This window comes from Salvia splendens, chromosome 9 (genome assembly GCF_004379255.2).
Source record: "Salvia splendens isolate huo1 chromosome 9, SspV2, whole genome shotgun sequence".
Taxonomy (NCBI): domain Eukaryota; kingdom Viridiplantae; phylum Streptophyta; class Magnoliopsida; order Lamiales; family Lamiaceae; genus Salvia; species Salvia splendens.
The window spans coordinates 16913502-16930064 of NC_056040.1; the positions used below are offsets into that span (position 1 = coordinate 16913502).

Here is a 16563-nt window from a genome sequence, read left to right on the forward strand (position 1 = left end):
GAAACTCAAATACATTTCATGGGAAAAATGAACTACTACTGCCTAAACTACATAATTCTTCATGACCCTATTGACTTGGATTTCTTCTTCTATTATTCAAGACAGCGAGATGAGAACTTCAATCAAGCTGCATGCAAGGATCTTAGAGTACAACTTAACCATTCAATTTTGCTCAACTTTCTGGATAATGATACAGCGCGTATGGGGCAACAAAAGCAAACCATCGATGTTTCAAGATAGGCATTTGGGGCTGTTTAATTTGTCCCTTATTGAGTAAGGCCTCAGAAGCTCTGATGCTAATATCAATGTTTCAAAGTTCATGATATCAAAGGTGAATCTGCCATTTTTTTCCAATTCATTTCAATCAGAAAATAAGGCCTTCATATTGAACATAAAAGAGTTCGGCAGTCATCTACATTGAATTTATAGCATATATGCAGATGGAAGACAAACTGAATCAAAATTATTTTTTTCAAGCAAGATCCATGGGCTAATATAACCACTAGCTTGGTTATGTCTATACATAGTTTCCAACCACAAGAACCAAGAGACTATTTAAATCCTCATATTTTCATGCATGAATTTTCATCCAAAGTGAAAGACAGGTTGGCTGCAAGCCACTACTACAGACAAAATGAATTAAAGATAATATGATTTTGTAGATCTGTGCTTCCGTTGGAGGACACAAAGCTGCATAGTTTGTAAGTTGCACGAAGAGCTGACCTTTATTAAAAGAATTGCACGTATGCTCTCGCCTCGTTTATCATTGATGGCAAGGTCTGATGGAGCTGCCAACCATGTTAAACTCTGTGACATTTATATAATGATGAGACTTTGATTGCTAATCTACAGACAAAATAATACTTTTTCAAAAATATGTTTCTTCTCCAAAAGCAAAATTTAAAATATACTCTTGCATTTGCATTATTTATTTTTGTGGCAGTGATTATGATCTGTCATTGAGAAAATAATGAAGATTCCCTGCGTACTCTTCCCCACTATATAATAAGCATATACATGGTTGTTTGAGGCATCACACTTTTCTTCATTCAATCATCATTCAATTATAAACCTTATTTTCACCAAGAACAAATTAAAAAGAAAGCAATGGCTCTTCACCACGGCCGCTCTCTTAGTTTACCATCTTCATCACATCCTGCTGTTTCACAGTTCGATGAAAGCTTATCCAGATTGAGATCTTCAGAAGCTACTTGTTCATCGCTCTCATCATTCAACGCCAGAATAAATGGCCTAAGAAACTTGTATGAGAGCATTGATGATTTGCTTCTTTTGTCTCACATTCAGCAGACCGTGTCTGAGGAGTGTGTTGACGATTTCATCCGGCTATTGGATGCTTGCAGCTCAGTTAGAGATCTTATCTCACTTGCAAAGCAAGACATCAGAGATCTTCTATCGGCTGTAAGGAGAAAGGATGTTCAAGGCGTCAACACCTACCTTGCTTCTAGAAAGAAGTCAAAGAAAATGATCCAAAAATCTTTGAAGAACTTGAGACATAGCGCCTCAGCCGCTTCCGAGAGTGGTTCCATGTTGAAAGATGTAGAGTCTGTTGCCATTTCCATGCTCGAGTCTCTGCTGTCTTACGTGTTGGGGCATGAAAGCAAGAGATCCTTGCTGTCAAAGCTGATGCACTCCAAGAAAGTATCAGATGTCGAGAATGAGTTCAACAAAGTGGAATCATTCTTGCAACTGAACAAAGAAAACGAGCTCGTGAATCACATAAAAGAGATGGATTCAGACATTCAAGTTGTTGAAGAAGATCTCGAATCAATCTTCAGGCAGTTGATCAAAACCAGAGTTTCCCTTCTCAACATTCTCAACAACTAGACTCATAATTATGAGATCAACAATTTTGTAGATTAGAAAAAAAAAGAAAGGATGATGCATATTTGTATACTTGCTTGATCATCAATTAGAGAAAAATCTCAAAGATTTCTACTACATGGCTTGTCTAATATTTTCTTGCTTTCTGTTATCTTTATTTTCTCATTAAACCAAGATAAAGAATTTCCAAACTTCTTGATAAAAAGGTAAAAAATCATTTAACTCCCATATAGATTCTTATCTGCTTTTAACTTGCTGTCAAGAAAAGATTATTGCAGTTAAACGGAAGAAAACTTTCAAAGAATATAATGACTCACAACAAATATGATGAATTAATGAACACGAGGGAGTTGCATTGTTTAATGTTATCATATTTTTTGAGATTCCAATTGTCTGTCAAGAGAGAACAATTTCTGACTTTGTATCACATGCTTTCGCCTAATAAAAGCCACCAATCACACAAGTTGTTGAGTTTTTATATACTTATTTAGAGAATCTGTTAGAATATTTAAAATTGTATGATCACATTGAAGAAATGGAAAATTAATGGATAGAGAGACAACACACCTACAGTGGCTAATAATGTGGATCAAAATGCAGATATCTTAACAATATACTACTATGTTAACTTTGATGGTAGGAAACATTGCGTAGACACCGCCACAATACATTGGTCATATCACACGAGCTCGCATTGAGGAGATAATGCTGATTCCTTGTGTTGTTCAATCACAATATATTGAGAGGATGCATTATGCTTTGAAACATCACAAACTTCTTCCTTCATTCGTCAACTCAATAAACAGAACACTTGGCAATATCCTTAATTACATTAGTATATGCTTATCTATTCATTCCTATTCTTGACTTATGATCATAATTACCAAGAATTATATCTAAAATGCTTATAATATGGGTAAATAAATTAAGAGAGGTAATTATGAGTATTATTTTATGCAGCGTGTATGGATTCATGAATTAAGTACAGTTTAAACTAGTTTCTCCTAAGTAAGGGTAGCTGTAGAAGTAAAAGGTGTTTCTGATTTTAGGGTTTGTTTTGTTGTTTGTATTTCATCACCACCACTCCCAATCATGATAAAGATATTTCTAAAATCAAGATATTAAATACATCAAACTATACATTTTGTACACCACACGAAGAAATGCACGTGCGATTTCTCTTTCATTGTAAAGTCCAATTGATGGAGGTGCCAACCGTGGGTTGTATATATATATCAAACGATGAGACTTTTATTATTGTAGATTTGAATAGATAATGATGAGACTTCTACAGACAATGTATAGCTATATTTTGATCCTTTGTTCCTTTTACAAGAGCAGAATCTGAAATGTCCTCATGCATTTCAATAAAATACTTGTTTATGATAACTATGTTTATATTTTAAGCCAATGACTCTCACCATCATCTGTCATTAAGAAAATAATGAAGATTCCTTGTGTCCTCTCCCCTACTATATATTAAGCCTTCCATGGTTGTTTGAGGCATCACAACTTTCTTCCATCAATCATCTTTTCAATTCTAACCCTTACTTTCACCAACAGCAAAAAAAGTAAAACACAATGGCTCTTCACCACGGCCGCTCTCTTAGTTTCCCATCTTCATCCCACCCTGCTGTTTCACAGTTTGACGACAGCATATCCAGATTGAGATCTTCAGAAGCTACTTGTTCATCGCTCTCATCATTCAACGGAAAGATAAATGGCCTAAGAAACTTGTATGAGAGCATTGACGATTTGCTTCTTTTGTCTCACATTCAACAGATTGTTTCTGAGGAATGTGTCGATGATTACATTAAGCTATTGGATGCTTGCAGTTCAGTGAAAGATATCATCTCGCTTGCAAAGCAAGATTTAAGAGATCTTCTCTCTGCTGTAAGGAGAAAGGATGTTCATGGAGTCAACGCGTACCTTTCTTCCAGAAAGAAGACAAAGAAAATGATCCAAAAATCTTTGAAGAACTTGAGACGTAGCGCCCCAGCCACTTCCGAGAATGCTTCAATGTTGAAAGATGCAGAGTCTGTTGCCATTTCCATGCTTGAGTCTCTGCTGTCTTACGTGTTGGGGCACGAAAGCAAGAGATCCTTGTTGTCAAAGCTGATGCATTCCAAGAAAGTATCAGATATTGAGAATGAGTTCAACAAGGTGGAATCATACTTGCAACTGAACCAAGAAAACGAGCTTGTGAATCACATAAAAGAGATGGATTCAGACATTCAAGTTGTTGAAGAAGATCTCGAATCAATATTCAGGCAGTTGATCAAAACCAGAGTTTCCCTTCTCAACATTGTCAACAACTAGACTCATAATTATGAGATCAAAAATTTTGTAAATTAGAAAATAGGAAAAAGATTGATATATACTTGTACATTTACCTGATCATCAGTAAAAAAAAAAATCTCAAAGATTTCTACTACATGGCCTGTTCTTTTATTTTCTTTGCTTTATCTTTTCTTTATTTTATCATTAAACCAAGAAAAAGAATTACCAAAGGTTGATAATAACTGATAAACTGTAAAAAATCATTAACTCCCTTACAACTTATATAACCACTCTCATTTTACCTTGCTGTCTAAAATATATTAATGAATTTAAGTAGTCAATAAAATGGTTTAAGAATATGATGAATTATTGAACACGGGGAATTGCATTGTTTAATGTATATTAGACATGTTTGAGATTCCAATTGTCTCTCTTGAGAGAACAAATACTGACTATGCATCACATGCTTTCGCCAGAGAAAAGGCACCAATTATAGGAGTTGTTGTGTTTATTTATTTATTTGCAGAATATGTAAAAATCACGTTGAAGAAGTGGAAATTATTGTAGAGTGGCTAATAATTTGATCAAGATTCAGATTTCTCAACAATATGTGCACAACTATAGTGGCTACTATGGTAGGAAACATTGCGTAAACATCGCCTAAATCATTGATAATCCAGATCATATCACACGAGTTCTCATTGATGTAGATTCCTTTTGTTTTTCACCACTATATATTGAGATAACATGATCAGTTTGACATATCACAGCTTCTTCCTTATTTCACCAATTCAATTTGAAGCCTCACTTTCTCCAACAAAAAACAAATGGCTCTTCACCACGGCCGCTCTCTTAGTTTCCCATCTTCATCACATCCCACCATTTCTCACTTTGATGACAACTTATGCAGATTGAAGTCTTCGGAGGCAGCTTGTTATTCGCTCTCATCAATCAATGCCACAATGAATGGCCTAAAAACTTGTATGAGAGCATTGGTGATTTGCTTCTCTTACCTCACATTCAACAGATCGTGTCTGAGGAATGCGTTGATGATTTCATCAGACTATTGGATGCTTGCAGCTCGGTCAGAGATCTTATCTCACTTGCAAAGCAAGACGTAAGAGATCTTCTCTCTTCTGTAAGGAGAAAGGATGCTCATGGCATCCATGCCTACCTTGCTTCAAGAAGAAACTCGAAGAAAATGATCCAAAAGTGTTTGAAGAAGTTGAGACGTAGCGCCTCAGCCACTTCTGAGAACATTTCCATGTTGAAAGATGCAGAATCTGTTGCCATTTCCTTGCTCGAGTCTCTGTTGTCCTACGTGTTGGGGACGAAGGTGCACGGAAGCAAGAGATCCCTGCTGTCAAAGCTGATGCACTCCAAGAAAGCGGCAGACAACGAGAATGAGTTCAACAAGCTGGATTCATTGTTGCAACTGAATCAAGAAAACGAGCTCATGAATCACTTGAAAGAGATGGACTCAAGCATTCAAGTTCTTGAAGAAGAACTTGAATTCATCTTTAGACAATTCATCAAAGCCAGAGTTTCCCTTCTCAATATTCTCAACCACTAGTGTTTTGATCCAAAATTTTGTAGATTAGAAAATAGGAATCAGAATGTGATATATACTTGTATATTGCCCTCATCAACTACAGAAAAATCTAAAGATTACCTCTATATGGCTTGTCTTCTTTTTCCTCTTTCCCTCATCTCTATTTTCTGATTAAACCAAAAAAATTAATTACCAAAGTTCTGTGACTTCAGAAATGATTTCTAGCTACACTTCTCCATATAAATCTAAACATTTATTTACTACAATCTCCTCAAAATCCACAAGTTCTGATATTCTTTGATACAACTGAATTTCCCAATCATGTTGCATCGCGTCTTAAAGTCTTGTTGAATCTCCACTATAAGCCAAAAAAATCTTTTTAAAATGCAAGAAAAGTTATAACATTTCTTGTAAAGAAACAAGGTACCCTAGATCATAAAGTAACAAAAGTAGCCTAAGTTTGCTCAACAAAAACTCATCACTTTTAGTCAAGAATTGGGATAAATAGATATAGAACAAGAGTGTATATGAAAATATTTGTATTGTAAAAATCCTCGTAGATCGAAGTGAGTTTGAAGGCTACTTGTCGAGAATACTGAGCATCGAAACTATGGTTTTGATCAACTCTGGTCTCCTACCATCAACAGCCAACATAATTGTATATATATTGTTGAGAAATCTGCATGTTGATTCTTATTATTAGCCACTGTATTCTGAAGAAATAAAATTAAAGAGCTCAACAGCCCATTTTAGTGTGGGGAAAGCATGCGCGTGAATATATTCAATAATTGTTCTCTGCTCATAGACAAATGGAATATTGACAACTATGATCATACTATTAAACATATATTTCATCATATTAAACATATGAGATTTGACTATAATTTAAATTTATATGTGGTTCGTGCAGTCTTCGTTATTATATGTTCTTATAAATGACAATTTGCTTTAAATAAATGTGATTATGAGATTTCAAAAGATTCTGCAGAGTAAATCCATTTTATGTAAACAAGATAATTAGTGGTGTAATTAAATAGAGAGGTAAACTTATACAAAAGTAAACTGTACTACAGTTTAGTAAAAAATCCATAGATGTATTTTGCTTTCAATTTCTTGGATATGTTTAACAGCACATTTTATTCTTGTTTTCTCTGCTGAAAGGACGTCAAATCTGATAAAATTATGCTAAAGATAAACTATGCAAGTCCCTCGTGTGGACTAATTCATCATAAATGTTAAGATTTTGCAAGTTTCTAAGATATTCTCAGAAACTTTCTAATTTTTTAATAATTCAAATCATTTTTATGTAGGCAGAATGTAAATAGAGACATGAATCTTCAAATTGAAGAGGTGGAGTTATACAATTAATATTTGGTAATTGTGAAATCAAGTATTATCAATGTTTGGTAAATCATTTGCTTTGTTTAATGAGAAAATAAAGAAAAAAATAAAGCAAAGAAAATAAAAGAACAGGCCATGTGGTAGAAATCTTTGAGATTTTTCTCTAATTGATGATCAAGAAAATATACAAATATACATCATCCTTTTTGACTAATCTACAATATTTTTGATCTCATAACGAGTCTAGTTGTTGAGAATGTTGAGGAGGGAAACTCTGGTTTTGATCAACTGTCTGAAGATTGACTCGAGATCTTCTTCAACAACTTGAATGTCTGAATCCATCTCTTTTATGTGATTCACGAGCTCGATTTCTTGGTTCAGTTGCAAGAATGATTCCACCTTGTTGAACTCATTCTCGGCATCTGATACTTTCTTGGAGTGCATCAGCTTTGACACAAAGGACCTCTTGCTTTCGTGCCCCAACACGTAAGAAAGCAGAGACTCGAGCATGGAAATGGCAACAGACTCTGCGTCTTTCAACATGGAAGCATTCTCAGAAGTGGCTGAGGCGCTACGTCTCAAGTTCTTCAAACACTTTTGGATCATTTTCTTTGATTTCTTTCTAGAAGCAAGGTAGGTGTTGACGCCTTGAACATCCTTTCTCCTTACAGCCGATAGAAGATCTCTGATGTCTTGCTTTGCAAGTGAGATAAGATCTCTAACTGAGCTGCAAGCATCCAATAGCCGGATGAAATCGTCAACACTCTCCTCAGACACGGTCTGCTGAATGTGAGACAAAAGAAGCAAATCATCAATGCTCTCATACAAGTTTCTTAGGCCATTTATTCTGGCGTTGAATGATGAGAGCGATGAACAAGTAGCTTCTGAAGATCTCAATCTGGATAAGCTTTCATCGAACTGTGAAACAGCAGGATGTGATGAAGATGGGAAACTAAGAGAGCGGCCGTGTTGAAGAGCCATTGTGTTTTTCTTTTTTTTGTTGTTGATGAAAACTGAAATGATGATTGAAGGAAGAAAGTAGTGATGCCTCAAACAATCATGGATAGGCTTAATATATAGTAGTAGGGAAGAGGAGACAAGGAATCTTCATTATTTCCTCAATGACAGATGATGGTGAGAGGCATTGCTTTAACACAATATTTTATTGTAATGCATGAGGAGATTTCAGATTCTGCTCTTGCACAAGAAACAAAGGATCAGAATACAACAATATATTGTCTGTAGAAGAGTCATCATCATATATACAACGCACGGTTGGCACCTCCATTAATTGGAGTTTGCAATGAAAGAGAGATCACACGTGCATTTCTTGGTGTGGTGTACAAATTAAATATATGTATTGCAGCCAACTCGTGTTTAACAATGACTGAGAATTATAGTGGCTGTGAACTTGTGATTGTGGGAAACAATGCATAGACACAGGCGGGCTAATAGTGAATATCCATCAGTATATATATCACATGGATCTCATTGAAAAATGGATCTTGATTCTTCTTGTCCTTCCTCTTCATATATGACATAAACTCACGTTTGGTAGATGACTGCACAACTCTCTCTCTCTCTCTCAACCTCATCTGCAGATTCAGTAACAGTTGGAGCTTCTTAGGCCTCACAATCCTAGACTCATAAGAGTTGAATCATTATCAAAAATTTCATCTGATTTTCTAAGTATTTCTGAAGGTTTCTATTTATCTTTCTTTTTCTCTCAAAATCATCAACATAACTAACCCGATTCTTTACATGCATTGTTTTTTTTTGAAAACCTTCAAATTTGATGAATTCTTTTTAGGGGTTCAAATCTTGAGGACTTAATTTGTGGTTCCCAAAAAGATGCATCTTCAATTTTAAACCCTAATCACAAGGAGTCGATAGTTACTTGAATTTAGCACCATTGTGTGTTGATAATTACTAAGACAGGCACATTTGTTATTTCCCCTCTTCTTCAATTTCAAGAATTTGGGTCAAAACCAAACTTGAGTGGTGGTGATGAATTACAAACCCTAAATTTCAATGTACTATAATGCAGAGAAAAACGCGTTTCTAGGCGACTTTGCCTTTAAAATAACGCAAATGTACCCATTTTGTTATCAATTCCATTTATGGGAAAAACGCCGATGAAGTTGGCGTGTTTATAAGTAAAAACGCAAGTGATATTGGAGTGTCTATACGCAAAAACGCCAACATAGTTGACGTTTTACAATGGCACCGTATCTTGCTCGTATTTTTAACCAAAATACTTAAATTTGAACACGCCAATCTTGATGGCGTCTTTACTAAATAAAACGCCAAGGTCATTGGCGTGTTTAACGTAAAAAACGCCAACCTGATCGGCGTCTTTACTAAAAGACGCCAACACCATTGGCGTCTTTGTTCAGAAACATATACTAGCAGCAGACAGTCGCGAAAAATTAACACCACAGACCCACTTCGCGATTTTCTCTAGCAGCGGCCAAATCCTTCGCAAATTCGTCCGTGTCTTTGTGATTTCGCCCTCCATTCATCAATCGGTGCTAGTTTTCCCCAAATTCATCCAATTTATTCGGTTAGTATGCTTATCTTTTACATTATTAGAGTAATTGTTGGATACTTAGCTAGGGTTTGTAATGTGTTGCGATTTGAGTTGAAATATTGTGCATATGGATTATTTGTATGACGTTAGTGTTGATTATTATGTTGGATTGTTTGGGTTAAGTGAATTTGTGTATAAATTTGATTATAAACCAAAATCGTAGGGTTTGATAGCTTAAAAATTGGGCAAATTGATTTGGTTTATGTGGGTTTTGGTTAATGTCTTTTTTTAGTTTGAAATGTTAATTTTGTGTACATTGTTAGGTTGAAATTGAAGTTGTTAGGTTGGTTAAACTAAAATTGGGTAAGTTGAATTGGTGGAAAATTGATGTATATTGTTTATTTGAACTGTTACTTTTGTGTAGGTGAATTGTATTATGATGTTGAAGTTGTGTATTGTGAATTGTTTGATATAGGTGTTCCATTTTGTGATATTGTATTAAATTGTTTGTAATTATTGAATTTGTTTAGGTTTGTTTGTTGTTTAATTTGGAATATGAATGTTGTGTGGGTGATTTATGGCATCTTCTTCAACTTCTCGTCGTCGGCTCTTATGTGGTCCTGAGGACCCCTCCGTATTATATCTGCAGAGACAACACGTCTCTAATAACATATGGGCAGGAGTGCCATCGGAAGACGTACGGTGTAGAAGATACGAAGGAATCATATGGGATGTTCCCATAAATCCTCGTGTTTTGGCGGTTATAGATGAGATGGGGTTCGGCGGGATGTTGAGGTGTGGTCAACCGAAAGACATTGACCACCATCTTATCACCGCTTTGATTGAACGTTGGAGGCCAGAGACTCACACGTTTCACTTTCCAGTCGGTGAAGCGACTGTGAGCTTAGAGGACGTGGAGGTCTTATGGGGCCTCAAAACTGACGGTGAGCCTCTGACGGGTTACATCCCCACTAAGGATGTCAACTATTGGAAGGATGTTTGTTTGGATTTTCTTGGCTTTATTCCAGATGCAGTTGATCTAAAGAATTGAACTGGAAGCAGACAAGCTTATCAAATCAACTGCGGATTGAGTTGAGTGATGACCACGAGCAATACATGTACAATCAACGTGCTCGTGTGTATTGTCTGCTGTTACTGGGTGGTCTACTGATCCCGAACGCTACCGGTAATAAAATTCCCTTCTTCTACCTTCAGTTTTTCATGGATATAGAACAATGTGCTAGCTATAGCTGGGGAGGTGCGACTCTTGCCTGCTTGTACCACAATCTATGTGAAGCTGCACTTGGTAAGAGGACCGTGGTGTACCTAACAAAACCTGAGGTGCATTCTCATGAGGGCTTCCATGAAACGGCGGCCTCTCATCACTACGCGGTAGATTTCAACAACTTTTCTTTGTTTATATTCATAAGATGAAATGTAATTAACACTGAAAATTGTAGGTGGAGACCCTTCACAAAATACGCCACTTTCTTAGGGAGCAAGACATGTCAGGACGGCCGGATTTATTCACCATTTCGAGAATGGTTGAAGATGGCCTCCAGATATGTGGGGAAGCTGAGACGATGGACCACCGTCCTTCACAGCGCTCTGAGCTGGACCTTGACATGCCCGTGCGGCAAAAAGCGAAGCGGCGTGGAAAGAAGAAAGTTGGTGGAGAGTCGTCATCATCAAGGATGGATACTCAGTTGGTTGATGATTCTGATGACGATTTTGTGGCTCCACCTCCACCAAGATCTGCCGTGCGGGGTCGTCACTCAGTCAGCCACACGGGTGGTACAGGAGAAGATTTCGGTCTCAGCGATCAACAATCTCCACCTCGGTCTTCTGCGAGAGACGACATTGATTTAGAGAATGCCGTCGTTGAAGATACTCCTCCGTCTAGAATCCCTAAGACCAGCATCGGGAAGGGAATCCGTAGTCTGTTTATGCGTAAAAGGCGAGACGAGTGAACGTTGCCCGAACTTTTTATATTGGTGTTTTTACATTAATTTTAACGCTTTATATAAGTAATTTGATATATTGTATTGATATTGGTGTTTTTTCATTCATTTGGCGTATGTATATTAGTAATTTGATAAATCCGCTTTTTATACATGTGCATGTTGATAATTTGAACTCTTATAAGCTGGATTGGTACATTTTTTTGAAACACGCCACTCACGATGGCGTTTTTAACTTGAAACATTTTCCCAATTTTTTGCCACGCCAAGGCTGAGTTTCTGAACAAACACGCCAAGCTTACTAGGCATTTTTTAAAACACGCCAACGTCGATGGCGTTTTTCCTATAAAACGCCATATTCAGTGGCGTTTTTTTAAACACGCCACTCAAGATGGCGTGTCTAAGTCCGAAATTTTTTTTTTCAATTTTCTGCCACACCGAGGTTGAGGTTCTGAACAAACACGCCAATCGGCGTTGGCGTCTTTAAAACACGCCAACGAAATAGGCGTTTCTAGATAAAAACGCCAACTTAGATGGCGTTTTTTAACACAAACCCGCCAACTTAGATGGCGTTTTTAGGAAAAACGCCATCTTGAGTGGCGTTTTTAATAAACTAAATTTTACGTTTTGCATATTCTATGACTCGCCAAAATATTAGTAAAACAGAACAATGTTCTATTCAATAAATAACTACGACGCCGCCAAAATATAAGTAAAACAGAACAAACAGAACAATGTTCAATTCAGCTAAATAGTTGTTACACATTCAATTGTCTCGCCTTCTCCGGGTAAAGAAGCTACGGATACCCTTCCCGATTCTGGCGGTGGAGAGTCTAGACGGAGGAGTATCTTGCACAACGACATTCTCTAAATCCACCCCGAAATAATCGTCTCGCACAGAAGACCTAGGTGGAGAATGTGGGATATCACTGAGACCGATGTCTTCGCCTGTACCACCAGTGTGGCTGACAGAATGCCGACCTCGAACTACAGATCTTGGTGGAGGTGGAGGCATAACATCATGATCGGCATCATCAGTGTGGCTGATAGAATGACGACCTCGAACTGCAGATCTTGATGGAGGTGGAGGCATAAAATCGTCAGCGGCATCATCTACCAACTGAGTATCCATCCTTGAAGAAGCATTCGGGCAGTTGCGTCTGTCGTGCCCTGGTTGACGGCAATGTTTACATCGGCGTCGGGCGCGTGGCTGGTCAGCTTCACGGACATCCATCTGATTAGGAATCCTAGTAGTACGATATCGACCTCGACTTTTAGGCATTAACTGGGCTCGTGAACATTGCAAAGTCCATTCAGGCACAACCCAATAATCTTGGTGTCTGATTGGATTGAACACCGTAGAATACTGGTGTACCCAAACACTTGTGCGGTATACGTTATCAACAAGCGACAGCATGGGCTCGTTTCTAAACCGCGCAACTGCCGCTGCATGTGAACATGGAAGCCTCCACATCTGCCACTTTTGACATTTGCAGTTCGACTCCAAGTACTTTACCTTCCACTTATTACCGCCCTTTCCACCAATTCGACGCTTTGTTCGAACCACGTAAAGCCCTGCAATTGTGTTTGGGACTCTCACAGTATGTAATTGACCTTTTACATCATTTTTGCACACCTTTTCATGGGCCCACGGGGTAAGTGGTGTGGCACACTGTGTTGATGCAATTGACCGCTCATTAAACCATTCTATTGTCCTCCAAAATATCAGATCAATGCAAGCTTTAATTGGGAGTTGTCTTGCGCCTCTCAACACATTGTTGTAAGATTCAACCATATTAGTGGTCATCTCACCCCATCTTTTGTGTTTGTCATACGCCAAACTCCATTTTTCTAACTCCACGGCATCAAGGTACTGCACAGCCTCGTTGTTGATGGTTCGAAGTAAACGACGTCTGATCTTAAACTTGCGTTTCTTTGTAGCAATACCAATTTTCCAAACAAGTTTTTTTACCATGATGCCTTTGTGATTCTGCAAAACATTTTTTCTAACATGTACCAAGCAAAATCTGTGATGCCCCACATTGGGTTCTTCTTTCCATATGGGAGAATTCATTGCATCTATGATTCCCACATGCCTATCAGATAGTACACATATTTCATGCTTGGCTACGTGAATTCTAATACGTTCCATAAACCAATTCCAACTTTGTATGGTTTCCTCATCAACAATGGCATATGCAATAGGCAAACATTTCTTATTAGCATCAAATCCAACGGCAATAAGAATTTTACCTCGATATCGTCCACGTAGATGAGTTCCATCAACGGTTAAAACTGGTTTGCATAGTTGAAAAGCCTCCACAGCTGGACCAAAAGCCCAAAATACGTACTTGAAAACCTTGTTCATACCGTTGCTTAATCTTTCATCATGTAACCATTCGACAATTGTGCCAGGATTTTGTCTTTGCAACTCATTCAAATAACCTGGTAAAACTTTGAAATTCCACGCCCACGAACCATACACAAGCTCAATAGCTGTCCTCCCAGCATACCATGCTTTCTTGTAACTAACTTTCACATGAAATCTGTTTTCAATATCCGCCACAATTGCTTTTACCTTGTAGCAAGGATCGTTTTCTATCTGATGTCGAACACTCAACGCTATCATACCCGACGAAAGATTAGCGTGCCCATTATAATTACGATCCCCCATGCAAGTATGAGCAGTGCTAAACACTCTAATTTGCCAGTGTTCATCATGCTTCCTCAATGTTGCTCGGCACTCCCACAAACATGGCGGTAAGGACTTATCTTTCGGATTTCCTTGTGGCCACTTACAAACTGCATGCCATCTCTTTCCTTTACTTTCAACAACTGTATATTGTCGGATTTTTTCCAAATGCCAAAAAGTCACAGCTGACTTCAATTCCAATTTGGTTTTAAATTTAGTATGCAAACCGACATTGCTCGGATCTTTTTCACTCCAATAATGCACATTGAGATCATCAGACTCAAAGTTTTTTGGATCAAAACTATCATATGGACCTGGTAAGGTGCGAAAATAGTTCATACCAGGCTGTGGGAACTGTGGAACTACTCTTTCTCGTACTGCTCTTCCTCCAATTGATGTTTCGCCAACCACTGTTTCTCCAACCGGAATGGATGTTCTTGGAGCAACAAATTGGTCCTCATCCGACGAAGCACCATCTGAATCTGTACTATCCAGATCGACATCTTCAGAATCATAAGGTGATTGTGGATCAAGAAAGTCGGCTTTATCAAGACCAATTATGTCCTCAACCACAGCTGGGTTGTCACTGTCCCCTAAATGCACGCCTCCAATATCAAAATCTTGTGTTGTATCGAAGCATGGTTCTTGGCCTCTCGTAGACGTACCAACATCAAAATCTTGTGTTGCAGCGAAATATGGTTCTCGGCCTCTCGTAGACGTACCAACATCATTACTCATGAGATGATGACTATGTTGTTGAGTAATTGACGAATACTCAACATACAATTCAATTTGACCTCCTGTAGTCATACTCTCACTAAACATTAGTGGCATGTATACTTCTTCTAGTAAAATACCTATATACGTGATTGAAGATCCATAGAATATATGACGTTTCCATACTATTTGAAGTTTGTTTTCAAATCTGTTTATCCCCATTTTTTCACAAATTGTTTCCACAAGCTTATCGTAGGAAATACTTTCATCCAACATAATCAATCCTTTTGCAAAAGGAGGATCATATGAAATAACTGTTCCGGGAATTATATTTCCACCCCAATATAAATGGACACACCACGTCATACTATCTGCATTAATGTCAAACACAAATATTGGTCAAAAATATTTCTTTACAGTACACTACAATATATACTATCATAACAACCTATCAAATATGGGTAAAAAATTAGATATACTACAACATATAATACCATAACAATTGGTCAAAATATTTCTATTAATTACAATACAATTTATAATACTATAACAATCCATCAAATAATTATATAAATTACACTACAATATATACTATCATAATAACCCATCAAATATTGATATTGGTAGACTAATGTTTGGAAGAATGAGTTAAAAATTAGTTATACTAACCGATTGCGAGTACTAATATTTGGAAGAAATGAGCCAAAATAGAAATCTACACGCTTCAATCCACCACCGGGTTAACCCGACCAAGGCAAGCGTTTTCGCGTTTTTCAGCTTTGGGAAGGTTTTTCGCGTTTTGGGGAGGGAGGAAATGTGATTAGGGTCTGCGATTTTGGGGGAGATCTGAGATATATGGTTCAACCGAAAAACGCCGATCAGGTTGGCGTTTTTTACGTTAAACACGCCAATGACCTTGGCGTTTTATTTAGTAAAGACGCCATCAAGATTGGCGTGTTCAAATTTAAGTATTTTGGTTAAAAATACGAGCAAGATACGGTGCCATTGTAAAACGCCAACTATGTTGGCGTTTTTGCGTATAGACACGCCAATATCACTGGCGTTTTTACTTATAAACACGCCAATTTCATCTGCGTTTTTCCCATAAATGGAATTGATAACAAAATGGGTACATTTGCGTTATTTTAAAGGCAAAGTCGCCTAGAAACGCGTTTTTCTCTATAATGCATCCTCTCAATATATAGCGACACATGGAATCTACATTATCTCCTCAACGAGAGCTCGTGTGATATGATCAATGATTGTGGCGATGTCTACGCAATGTTTCCTACCATCAAAGCTATAACATAATTGAGAAATCTGCTATTTGATCCATTTATCTCGCTTCATTTTCCATTTCTCCAATGTGATTCATGGAGTACAATTTTCAACTTTCTAACAAATTCTGCAAATAAATAAACTCAACAGCTCGTATAAATTAAATTATACGGTATAATTGGTGGCTTCTCTCTCCGAAAGCATGTGATACACAGTCAGTAATTGTTCTCTCTTGAGAGACAATTGGAATCTCAAAAGTATGATAACAATAAACAATGCAACTCCCTCATGTTCACTAATTCACCATGAATGAATTATTATATTCTTTGAAAATTTTCATAACTTTAAACTACCTTAATCTTTTTCAAAA

General features: G+C 37.4%; 5 protein-coding genes across 5 annotated transcripts; 4 read left to right on the forward strand and 1 right to left on the reverse strand.

Annotated features, from left to right (window-relative positions):
• The first annotated feature begins 1107 nt into the window (after positions 1–1107).
• On the forward strand, positions 1108–1845 carry LOC121749224. Its single transcript, XM_042143813.1, has one exon. The coding sequence runs from the start codon at positions 1108–1110 to the stop codon at positions 1843–1845; it is 738 nt and encodes a 245-aa protein (XP_041999747.1).
• Positions 1846–3423: 1578 nt separating this feature from the next.
• On the forward strand, positions 3424–4161 carry LOC121749225. The gene has a single exon (XM_042143814.1). The coding sequence runs from the start codon at positions 3424–3426 to the stop codon at positions 4159–4161; it is 738 nt and encodes a 245-aa protein (XP_041999748.1).
• Positions 4162–5026: 865 nt separating this feature from the next.
• LOC121749226 lies at positions 5027–5695 on the forward strand. Its single transcript, XM_042143815.1, has one exon. The coding sequence runs from the start codon at positions 5027–5029 to the stop codon at positions 5693–5695; it is 669 nt and encodes a 222-aa protein (XP_041999749.1).
• Positions 5696–7258: 1563 nt separating this feature from the next.
• LOC121749227 lies at positions 7259–7996 on the reverse strand. Its single transcript, XM_042143816.1, has one exon. It carries the CDS (start codon positions 7994–7996, stop codon positions 7259–7261), a length of 738 nt encoding a protein of 245 aa, XP_041999750.1.
• A 2665-nt stretch (positions 7997–10661) lies between these two features.
• Positions 10662–11645, forward strand: LOC121749228. The gene is made up of 2 exons (XM_042143817.1): positions 10662–10937; positions 11006–11645. Exons 1-2 carry the CDS (start codon positions 10662–10664, stop codon positions 11513–11515), a joined length of 786 nt encoding a protein of 261 aa, XP_041999751.1. The 3' UTR covers positions 11516–11645.
• The last annotated feature ends 4918 nt before the right edge of the window (positions 11646–16563 follow it).

Bases quoted from the DNA above. Each gene is read 5' to 3' on its own strand.
- LOC121749224 (XM_042143813.1), top strand. From the start codon at position 1,108: ATGGCTCTTCACCACGGCCGCTCTCTTAGTTTACCATCTTCATCACAT.
- LOC121749225 (XM_042143814.1), top strand. From the start codon at position 3,424: ATGGCTCTTCACCACGGCCGCTCTCTTAGTTTCCCATCTTCATCCCAC.
- LOC121749226 (XM_042143815.1), top strand. From the start codon at position 5,027: ATGCAGATTGAAGTCTTCGGAGGCAGCTTGTTATTCGCTCTCATCAAT.
- LOC121749227 (XM_042143816.1), bottom strand. From the start codon at position 7,996: ATGGCTCTTCAACACGGCCGCTCTCTTAGTTTCCCATCTTCATCACAT.
- LOC121749228 (XM_042143817.1), top strand. From the start codon at position 10,662: ATGTACAATCAACGTGCTCGTGTGTATTGTCTGCTGTTACTGGGTGGT. The intron at 10,938-11,005 runs GTAGATTTCAAC...TGAAAATTGTAG, and splicing joins CGGCCTCTCATCACTACGCG to GTGGAGACCCTTCACAAAAT.